At 46.3% G+C, this 11,394-nt stretch overlaps 1 protein-coding gene across 1 annotated transcript in view; it reads right to left on the bottom strand.

The window, feature by feature from the left end:
- The window catches only part of TRIM9 (tripartite motif containing 9), a 125,190-nt gene extending 118,997 nt beyond the window's left edge, over positions 1–6,193 (bottom strand). Inside the window, exon 1 of the mRNA XM_012806558.2 lies at positions 5,357–6,193. Within this exon, the coding sequence (XP_012662012.1) occupies positions 5,357–6,178 (822 nt within the window). The 5' untranslated portion in view covers positions 6,179–6,193. The remainder of the gene's footprint in view (positions 1–5,356) is intronic.
- Between the last annotated feature and the right edge of the window lie 5,201 nt (positions 6,194–11,394).

Here is an 11,394-nt window from a genome sequence, read left to right as displayed (position 1 = left end):
ACTCACTGTCCAATGATCAGACAGTGAACTTGGTTACTCACTGTCCAATGATCAGACAGTGAACTTGGTTACTCACTGTCCAATGATCAGACAGTAAACTTGGTTACTCACTGTCCAATGATCAGACAGTGAACCTAGTTACTCACTGTCCAATTCTACTGTGTTTGGGAATTGATTTTATTTCAAATTCTCTGAGATCACTTGAGTTTCTGTTCTGTACAACCAACAATCCTTGCTAAAACTGATTTAAAAAAATGACAGAACTATTTTGTTCTTAAACACTTATCACTCAATGGATTCAATCCTCTTCTATGCCAAAGTTATGGGCATATAAACATTTTGAAAACCCCACTAACTTGTTAGGTAAGGGAATTGCAATTTACTAATGGCAAAGACAATCTGTTGCCTGCATGTTATTCATATCACCTGACAACAGATGGCTATATAATTTTCTCTTACTTTATGCAAACTGTGATTTGACCTGGAATCCCAGGTAATAGCATCTTTTCATTGCATATACAGGACAAACAATTTCTAGTACTTCAAAGCAATAACAATATCTTTATTAGATAATCTAAGAAAAACCTGAGTCATACCAGTTGTCACTATATTACAGCTTTGTTATGGAAAAACAAAATACATTTGCTCAATATGTAAATTTTCGTGTAGTATTCTCATTTCTTGAGCTTAATTCAACTGAATATTCTCTCTGGACCCAGGAGGATATGGCTTCCTCTTTTAGGCCACCGTCTAGGGCAGCTCTGGACTACACACTATGCTCAGAGAGGAGCAAGCACAGTACCCCAAATTGGGAGGTGAGGTTTTTATGCAGTAAATTTTTAAAATTTGAAATATCATTGTTCATTAGGTTTATCCTGTATATGTATTTGTCTTACTTTAGGTATTATATAAGTGATAAGTCCTACATTAGCAATGTTATCAGATGTACTTTTTTATTTTTAATTTGTATTTATTTATTTTTATTTCAGGTTAATGTGAGGGTATAACCAGGTCGTGATATTTGAATTTTTTAGGTAGAGTCCCTCTTGCAGTTGTGTCCTGCACCCAGAAGGTGTGCCATGCACTCCTACATTGTATATGTAGTAACTGTTGCTAGCGAGATGCTGACTTCAGTTTTACACAAATAGTTTATGGTTGTGCCAAACTGAAATTAGCAAATTATAAAAATTTCAATTATTTTCTCAAAATCTTTTCACAGTTAGTGTTTTGACTCCCTTACATCCTCATGGGTAGGAAGCACAGAGAGGTGACGGGACTTGATTAAAGTCTCCCGTCAGTCAGCGGCAGCATCAGTCCAGACCGGCATCTCCTGTCACCCAGCTCTTTGTGCCTCAGTACAAAGCAGAACCAATGTCTTCCCTGGAGCATTCTCTTAATATGCATATCTGTAAACATGTTTACAGATGAACATTCTGAACACAGAATGTTTTGGTTGTACTAGAAGTAAGATAAATTTAAAAACATGGACATACGCTACCTGTTACATTTACCACAGGAACATACAGATTTGAATGTGTTTTGCTACTGTTCTATGGGTAACAGAGAATTATTTTAGCAGCATTATATAACACATTTTGCTATACAAGTATTTAATGAGATGCTGCCATAAACCTAAGCAGATAGTTTTTCCTGAAAACTTTGGAAATGAAAGTGTATAAACTGACAATTTATTTTAAGATGTTATTTAAATTGCAAATCTCCACTCAAAACACAAAGGTAAGAGAGAAATAACATTTGTGACAAAGATTCAGAATGAATAATGTTTAGGATAGAAAGGAGAAGAAAGTCTTTGCTCATTAGCACAAATACAAAAGAATAGTGACAAATATATTACTTATTTACTGATTGAAACACTTCAGGAATTCAAGAGTAATGTTATAATCTAGGGATCTGAACTCCTCAAAATTACAAAGAAATAACAGTGGTTCCAACTGCCCATTTTAAAGTGTCCACATTTTTTTTTTTTTTGTATTGCAACTCTTTTACCAACCTCAGTTGAATAAAGGGATCCAGCAAGTGCTGATACAAATAAAAACTGCTCCCAGACATCTGACTTACAAGACCTCTTCATTTACTGTTATATTCTCATAGATCTTGAAGGCCACACGGATCCAAAAAACACTTTAATTTGGTCAACTGACAACTAATGAATTTCAACCAGTAGTTTTTAAAACCCATTAAAAAATAAACTTAATCCATCTTGTCTTGAATGTGTAATATGATGACTTATGCCTGTGTGAAATACTTACTGAGGGCTGGAGAGCAGATTTGGGGTGATGGTCTGCAAGGAGTGGAGGCTAGTTTGGGGGTTAGGGAGAGGTTTTATTAGGAGGAAAAAAAGCAGAGTGGAGACTGACCAAAAGTCAGCTCACTGTCACACGGTTTCAAGAGGCTTATCAGTATAGCTGGATTGTGGAAGGGGGTTGTTAGGGGAGGCATTTTTAGCACCGGGGCTAATCTTGGAGTTACGCCCTTCAGTGGAGGGGACCAGGGGCTTATCTCTGGGGTGGAAAGTTACTGTTCTTTTGGTTCCCACGAACACTGGCCTTGAAGCATTCTAGGGGGTGGGGCGGATCATGCTGTGATCATGCAGTTTGGTTTCTGGCCTGTCTTCTCTCACTAGCTGTCTCCCAAAATGGCTGTACTCTTGTCAGGGTCATGAGGATTCCTTCTCCACCCTTATTCAAGGATTTTCTTTATTAGTAGAACTGACTAATACGGTAGCATATGAATGAAAACTCTTCAGATCTAGTAGTAACCATGTTGAAAACTAACTGCTCGACTTAGGGAGGCATGCTTAGTATAATTCTTTGTTCTTCTATTTTTGAAGGACATAGAAATTCCAGCCCATGAGCTATTGTGGAGATGCAGTATCATTAACTAAAACAGACTACAGGAGAAAACCCAGCACTAACACATTAACTTGCTTATTCAGGAAACAGGTGGGGGAGTAGTGTCTGTTGTTCATCTGACAGATGACAAGTCAATGTTAAAATCTGTCATCTTTCTGCCTTACTTTTTCTTAGCAGTTTAATAATCCTTATATTGACCGAACAATAATATACCAACTTATTATTTTGGAAAAAAATGTCCAAGAGATCAGAGAATAAATATTCTTTTATCCTACTTATGTCTTATGTCTCAAGGGTTTTAAATTAGTATTTTTTAGCAGACAGATATCCAAATTTTAACCCAGTCAGCACCACCGTGCTTTTATTCCCAATAAAACAAATGGGTAACATGTCAAATCTACATGGGGATCAAGAGAGATTGAAAGTTTTCTTTTGGCCTTAATGGACCAAATAGAGGCATTTCTTCACAGAAAAATAACGCTGTGGTTTAACCATGATAATAGCTTGTGGCTCTAATTTATTTTTCCAGATAGAGTGGTTAATTTCTTAGCTCCAAGGATACTTTTAGGGCAGTTTAACAGAGAATACTATTCGCAGTTTTAGAGTGAAATCATAATATGAAGAAAAAATTGGCTGTGAACTAAAGTTTTGAAACCTTTCAAAATTAAACGTCATTTTAAAAAGCTTTAACATATGTCTGGTGGGGCTCAAATCTGTGCTACAGGAGATCTCCACTACCGCTAATATGGTGTAATTGGTTACATGAATAGGGTAACTGAACAGGGATCCCCTGGGATAAGGAACAGAGAAAAACTTTCACTCACTGTAGCAAATGGTGAATTTTTTTTTGTTTTTTTGCTGTAAATAAAAAAACGTTCAACCTTAACTCAGTGGGCAATCTTTCTAGTCTCCAAGGGTTCATGCTGTGAACTCTGGGGCCACAATGGAGGCAAGAACACACCGTCAGCCCTGCCTCATTCTTGGGTGTGCAAGTCAGTGATGTAAAGAATACCTTTGTCCAATAATCCTGAACCCCTACCCTGCCTTCCACACCCCCAACTAAGTGTACCAAACAAGTAAAAGTCAAATGTATGCTCCTCTCCTCCAGTGGCCCCTTTCCTTCTAGGCAGTGTAGGCGGAATATTACAAAGATCTCTCCTAGTGGGGCTTGTTTTCTAGTGTGTGTGTAGGGGGAGCAACAAATAAATACAGAAGGAACATGATAATGAAAACATACAGTGTGCCAGATAGTAATAAGAAGTACTAGTGAGAAAAAGAAAGCTGGGAGGGAACTAGAGGGGTCAGTCTGGATGGGTGGCACTGCAAAGGTGACCACTGATAATGACCTGAAGGAGGCAAGTGAGCAAGCCATTCTGATCAGGGGGCTGAGGAAGGAGAGTCTCAGGCCAGGGAGCCAAATGCAAAGCCCTAGGGTGGGGAGGTGGCTGGTGTTAGCAGAACAGCCAGGGGCACAGTGTGGCTGGGGTCGAGGGACTGAGTGGGTGGGGGTCACATAGGTCCTGGCAGGCCATTCTACCCACGGTCTGAGAAGTGCGGGGAACCATGGAGGGCTTTGAGCAGAGGACTGGCACAACCTCATACGTTGTTAAACACGCTTCTCTTTTAAAATAGCTGTGGTGAAATCACCATCAAAAGCGACTGGAAAGATAAATCTGGTAACAGGTGTTCCAGAGTTTGCACATAACAACTACTGCGGGCTCTGGGCGTGTGGTAGGTAGTTGAGAGGAGGGGGTGTCCCAGGGACACGCACCCAACTGACTTCCAGGCGGAGACCTTGCAGAAAACTCGGGTCTTGGCACTTCAATCCCAGGTCCCCCTGTAGGAGGGTCAGGGCCGGGGCTTGCCTGCCGTGTTGCCATGGCAACTGTAGGCTTCCCAGTCCTCTCTGCTTCCTAAGCTCCAGGCACCCAGGCTCCAGAGCAGGCTCATCAGCATTCTGTCCGCGGCGGCGTCTCTCTGGCCCCGTGGTGCCACACTGCGTCCGCCCAACCAACAGCTCCAGTCTTCTGGTGCCCGCGCGACCCCACCGCCCGCACCCTACCCCCACCCCATTCTCTTTCCTGGAGCTCAGCCCACCCGACTCTGAAGCGTGCCTGGACGCCCTGGACACTGGCACGGCAGTGACTCTAAACCCAGCGCTTTCCGGAACGCTGACCGCGGCAGCAGGCTGCAGACCCGCTGCGGAAAGGGGGCGCCCTGCACCCAGCTCGCATGCAGCGCTCCCGGGCAGGCCTGCTCCAAGGCATCCCGGCACCAACTCTCTAGGGACATTCAACTCCCCTGAGAGCCGTTTTAGGATCCCCCCACGCCGCCTGCAATGCACCAGACTGGGGAGGTAAACGTCGAAGGCACCTGCATTGCGCCCCCGCGGGGGTGCGCCGTGCGCCAGAGAGGGAGCAGTGTGCTGCGACACCCGAGGATAGGAGGCGCGGGGAGTTAGAGCAGGTTTTCTTAGGACTCACCTTGTGCAGTTTCCACATGGCTCCCAGAGCCTTGACTTCGTGACTGGAATGTTTGCCCTCCTCCAGGCACTGGTAGCACACGGGCATCTTGCACTGCACGCAGTACATGCTGTGGTTCTCCAGCTCGTGGTCTGTGCAGGTGGACACCTTGCGCGGGCTCAGCCTCCGGCTCACGCGGCCCTGGGCTGGGGGCACCAGGCGGTGCTTGGCTAGGGGTCCCCGCGGCGGGTGGCAGCGCAGGCGGCACGGATCGCAGTAGAAGACGTCGCACTGTTCGCACATGACTGTGGCCTCCTTGGGCGCCTTCTCGCAGAGCTGGCACTTGAGGGCCGCAGCTTTGCTCTGCTGGTAGCGGTCAATTACCCCTTCCAGGACGCGGTTCTTAGGGAAGCCACGCAGCCCCCGGTCATCCAAGATGAGACTGCGGTGGCACTGGGGGCAGGTGATACAGGAGTTGCGGGGTATAGGGGCCAGGGCCGGTGACAGGTGGGTGGCCGGTGGAGGCATAGCTGGGGGGAACACGCGGACGCCGTTGGGGGACTTCTGGCACGGGGTAGTGGGGGCGCTGGCGAACCCCCCATAGGAGCCGTAGCCGCTGTCCGCCTCACTGTACAGGCTCATCTTGTCCAGGTCCAGATAGTCATAGTCGGAGACCCCAGAGCCGGAGGCCCGACGGCTCTGAGGGGACTCGGACTCCGGGGTCTGCACCAGGATGTTGCGGGCGCACGCCTGACATAAATTGTGGGAGCAGGGCAGGATGATGGGCTCCCTGTAGAAGGAGCCGCACACGGGGCATTTCAACTCCTCTTCCATTTCCTCCATGGGGACCGGTCGGGGGCGATGCAGCAGCGGCTGCAGCGGGTGCCTGAGCGGGCGAGGCGGCTGACGGGCCCGTCTAGTCCAGCACCTTGGCCAGCGGCTGCGGCGGCTGCGGTGGCGCCTTCCCGCGTTGTGTTGGCGCCGACACCCAGCTAGGCGCTCGCTCTGTGAGCCGCGGAGCCGCCGCTCTGCGCGCCAGCCCCGGGCCGCCCCCTCCCGTCCTCCTAGTCCCGCCCCGGCTTGTGAGCCGCGGCCCATTGGGCGGTGAGTGAGAGAGCAAAGCTCTTATTGGCCAGACGCTCTGTCCGTCTCCGCGCCTCCGCAGGCCACGGGGGGTTTGGTGGCGTCTGGAGCTCAGGGGAGGCTTGGCTCCCGGCTGCAGGATCTCGGGCGGGGGCTGGCGTGCGGGGGCCTGGGGACCGGGAGGAGGAATCGGCAGATGACTCATCCCTCGCCCCACTTCCTTCCGACCTCCGGAGCAGTCACCCTGGAGCAGGGGGCGTGAGAAACCCCTCCCCGCAGCGAGGGGGCTGGCGCAAGGGGCGGGGGCGCCGCGGTACAGTCCGCGTGTGGCAGACGGCTCCGGTCCCCGTGCCCACCCACCCAAGGCGGGCGCGGAGGACGCCCCTGCTCCTGCCGCTGCTGGCGGCCTCTGCAGGCGGCTCGCCCGGGCCTGGGTTTTTGCACGGCAGCTGGGCTTTTACCGCCTGCACGAAGCCGCCCTAGTCAGCCCTGAGCATCCCACCCCAGGAGTCCGGCGGTGCTGGCGGGAGCCGTGGCGAGACGCCCCCCTTTGCATACTTGGCCCCTCGTTTCCAAAAGAGGACTGACAATATCGATGTCCTCGTGTTGCCGTGAGATGTAACTGGGTAACTGAGGTAAAGGCACTGCGTTAGTCCAGATCTCCACCCCCTTCTTTTCACGCTTGGCTAGCCGGGCTGGAGTGCGAACGAACGTGCTTCTGTCGCTCTGCCTCCTCCCTGCTTCCTCACGGCTGCCCCCACCCCCCTGCCCTCAGCACCTGTCTGAGCTCTCATTAGACCAGGAGGACCTTGGATTCAGCTGAGGCAGGAAGAGTTTGTTTCCCAGTGCCCATAGTTTAGCAACTAGCTGTGTAAATGAATCACTGTGTGAGTCTCAATGTTTGACTCCAAACAGCATTATTCAGTGCCACGTGCCCTGAGCATCTGCCACAGCTCACAGCAGGGTATGTTTCTCCTCCAGTGACAGTGACGTATGTGATAATGATGGTGGTGGTGGTTCTAGTGTTAGCCCATGTAGAGGGAAGAAGGAAGGGAGAGAGGGAGGAAGAGAGGAGGAAAGGACAGAGGAAGGGAGGGGAAAAAGGGAAAAGGAAAACCTTTAAGTGACATTCTGAGGTAGTAATATTTGAAATAGTACATGACTGGCTTTTACTGAGTGATTCATGAAGTCAATGACAAAAGCTCTTTGCAAGTTCTAAAAAATCTTCCAGTTTTCCACCTTCCAGAAAAGAGATAATTGATCTATGCAGCTACATTTATAATTTGAAACCACTTTGTTACCCAGAAAGAAACTCTGCTCGTAGACACATAGAAGTAGTCCAGTAAACTAGGTTATCTTTCCAAGCCCTTGTTTAGCTGCAGTGAGAACAGCAGTTGACCGTGGCGTGGGGGGGAAAGTCCTTATTGTTATTTAAAGCCATGTTGATCATAGATGCTACATGATTTATTTTAAACCTGACTTTTAACTGGTTGGGAGCAGAGCTCCATAGGCATGGGTACTCTGTTTTCAGGCATAGAATTTCTCCAAGTATGATTGGGTGGTTATCTGTACTTGCAGGATATATTTAATTTATGGACCCCAGGGAATTTACTTTTAACATGTAGCTAATTACTGAGAAAGGGTTAGATGGTCCTTTCCTGGGTTTTGTGTGAATTTTACCACACGTCTCAAGCCTTGGACCAGTATATCATCAAGAGTTTTGCTCAGAAAGCTTATGCCTAGTTCAAAGTAAAGTTGAAAAGTGGTAGGGCAGCATACATTCAGGCAAAATGGCCAATTCACTTCTCCTGATATGCAGTCATTCAGATTTGAGTAATTCTGCACCTGTGGTTTTGGTTGGCAACAAAAGTTCACGTAACATAGCCTTATGCACATCCTCCGGAGAGTATATCACACAAAACAAGCACTGTTGCCTGTGGTCAACATCAGGAGACTTGCCAACCTGGATTGCGTACCATGGCGAATCGTTAATCCTCTCCAACAATTGTGCCTCAGTATCCTCTGCTGTTTAATCAAAGTGTCTAGTTATGGTGCAACCAAAAGAGGAACACGTGCTGCCTTTGGAACTGCAGCCTCTCCTAAAAGTTCATGGCAAAGGTCCTTAGCAGCAGGCAGAATGAACTCTTCACCAATAGTAAAGGGATTCTTCGCTTTAGCTGTGTGAATGCTGCTCTCAGTCAGTGCGAACACATTTGATAAAGCGGTGGCCTTCAATGGTTGCTTCTGTTCTCCATGTTCGTGTTCTTTTCTTTTGGAAAACTCCAAGGGTTTGTCTGTTTTTTGGACAGAGTGTAACTCTGTCACCCTGGATAGAGTGCCGTGGCATCATCATAGCTCGCAGCAACCTCAAACTACTAGGTTCAAGCAATCCTCCTGCCTCAGCCTCTCGAGTAGCTGGGACTATGGTTGTGCACCATGCCCAGCTCAACAGTTGTCTTTTAAGGCAGGTCTTGTGGAGAAGGAATTTTGAAGGTCTCCTGGCTTCATGGGATAGCTGGTTGCTACCTATTGTACACACAGCACAAAGCAGCTTCGGAGAATGTGAATCACGTGTTGCCATGAACCCATAGTTTAAGTAGGACTCTTGGTATTTTCTTTTATATGCGGTTTTCATTTTGTTGGCAGTCTCAGAGACTTCTCGTCTCATCATTGGGCCTTTCCCTCTTTTCAAAGAAGCTCTTCAGGGATGTTTGTTTTTTACTCACTTTTGCTAAGATTTGTTTGCAACCTTACTGAAACTGTGACAGACACGTGTGCAGTGCAGGAAAGAGACATTGATGGAAATATTAAATAAAATAATGGGTAGGCCATGCGTGGGCTAAAATAAGTGTCATAAGCTGACTTAAAGCCTGCCACCAGGTGCAGCTTAACTGTCACTCACTGGTAGGCTGTGATATGAGTCTGCCTGCAACTGAGGTATCATGGTCTCTGTGCAGTCAAACCTCTCTGCTAATAATCATCTGTGTCGGCAGCCACTCCTGGCACTAGCATCACCACCTCAACTCCACCTCAGTTCGTCAGGCCTTGGATTCACATAAGAAGGTGCAACCCAGATCCCTTATATGTGCAGTTTACAGTAGAGTTCGGCTCCTGTGAGAGTCTAAGGCACAGATCTGACAGGAGGCAGCACTCGGGTCCTGAGGCAGGTGATGGGGAGCGGCTGTAAATACAGACAAAACTGCTGGCTGGTCTTCTGCTCACCTCCTGCTGTGAGGCACAGTTCCTAATGGGTCATGGACTGGTACTGGTCCACAGTCTAAGGGGCGGGGGCCACAGTGTTAGAGGATGTCTGATGTTGTAATACAGTCTTGGGTTTACAAACAAAGAGGACAATACAGATTTCTAACAGTCAGTATAGAGAGATTTCATCTATTATGAAGTATCTTCACCTGTTTTAATGTTATATCTATTTGGTTAGGATGGAGCTACATTATTGAATGCTAGGAGAGGTGTTAGAATGATTGTTTTTTGTTGAGAATTCACCCTGTTTCAGGCAGTGGGTCAGTTTATTTATATACATTACTTGATTCAATCTCTGTAATTATAAGAAGCACATACAATTATTCTCACTTTACAGAGCAGAAGACTGAGGATAAGCACACACATGTGACTAAGTACTAAAGGTCAAATTTTGGTGAGGCCGGGATTAGAAGCCAGGTATGTGCAGCTTCCTTTTTTAATTCCTTCATTCCACAAATGCTGAGTTTCACCCCCTGTCAAGCTCTGTGTGTAATAAATACCCCAAATTCTCTTTGTTAGGATCTATGATATTCTGCTTACTGTCACTGAGAGTTTTTATTATTTTTTAAAATTAATTTCTCTAAAATATTTTTGTAGCCATTGAAAATTTTCCTGTCGTGTTGCACTATGTGGCCATAACGTACCTGAAAGCTGTCCAATGAGTCGTGTTTAAAGGGGAATGAAAACCAGGTTGTAACTGATGAGGCTGTCAAAATGCTATACCACTGGGGGAATAGCTTCTTTCCCAGCTAGTGACCAGTCCATGCCCTGAAGCACAAGGACTGATGGCCAAGCAAATTTATCATTCCTGGGATGACTTCATATGTTCTCATTTGTGTAAAGTGCTTGGTTATCCTCTGAAACTTACTATTCATCCAAAAGATGTTCTGTAGCAATGAGTTGAACAAATTTAAAATGCAGTAGCAGCCTTTCCTTTTTTTTTTTTTAAAACAAGATGAATGTTTTTCAATGAAAAATTGAGCTGCTTTCCCATTTGCTTTTGACTACAATGCCTGATTATGAACAGACCGTCTTTGAGGCTAGTGAATGAGCACAGAGAAGAAAGCCGTCTCTCTCATTTCCTCTCCGCATTCTCTCCTAGACCCAGCTATCCTTAATTGACCTGGAAAAAAAATCACTGAAAGGACCTGATCATAGGCTCTAACCCTTTAAAAGATCCTCTGAAATAAATACAAAAGTATTTTATTAAAGTATTTGATTAAGGGTATTGCTGAATGTGGTTTGTAAAAATTGCGTTATTTGAAAAGTGATGGAAGTGATGTTTCTATTTTCAAAACAAATCCTGTGGAAATTTGCCATATTAATACTTAATTTTATACTTAAATATTTTGTTTGATCCTTTAACACATACATTTAGTTATTGTTGATGTCCTTTGAGTTCTTCAGACAGGGTCTCACTCTGTTGCTCGGGCTAGAGTGCAGTGGCATCATCATAGCTTACTGCAACCTCAAACTTCTGGGCGAGAGAAATTCTCCTGCCTCAGCCTTGTGAATAGTCAGACCTTCAGGTGGAAACCACCATGCCTGGTTAAAGTTTTGAGTTTCTGTAGAGAGGTGGAGTCTTGCTATTGCCTGAATTCCTGGCTTCAAGTATCCTCCCACTTCAGCCTCCCAAAGTATTAGGATTATGGGCATGGATCACTGTGCTTTGCCCCTTTGATATTTTTAATTATGTGATTAATACAGTGAATTAG

This window comes from Otolemur garnettii, unplaced genomic scaffold, assembly GCF_000181295.1.
Source record: "Otolemur garnettii isolate 467f Iridium unplaced genomic scaffold, OtoGar3 scaffold00054, whole genome shotgun sequence".
NCBI lineage: Eukaryota > Metazoa > Chordata > Mammalia > Primates > Galagidae > Otolemur > Otolemur garnettii.
The sequence above is the reverse complement of the archived record's forward strand: the minus strand, read 5'-3'. Positions and strand labels throughout refer to the sequence as shown.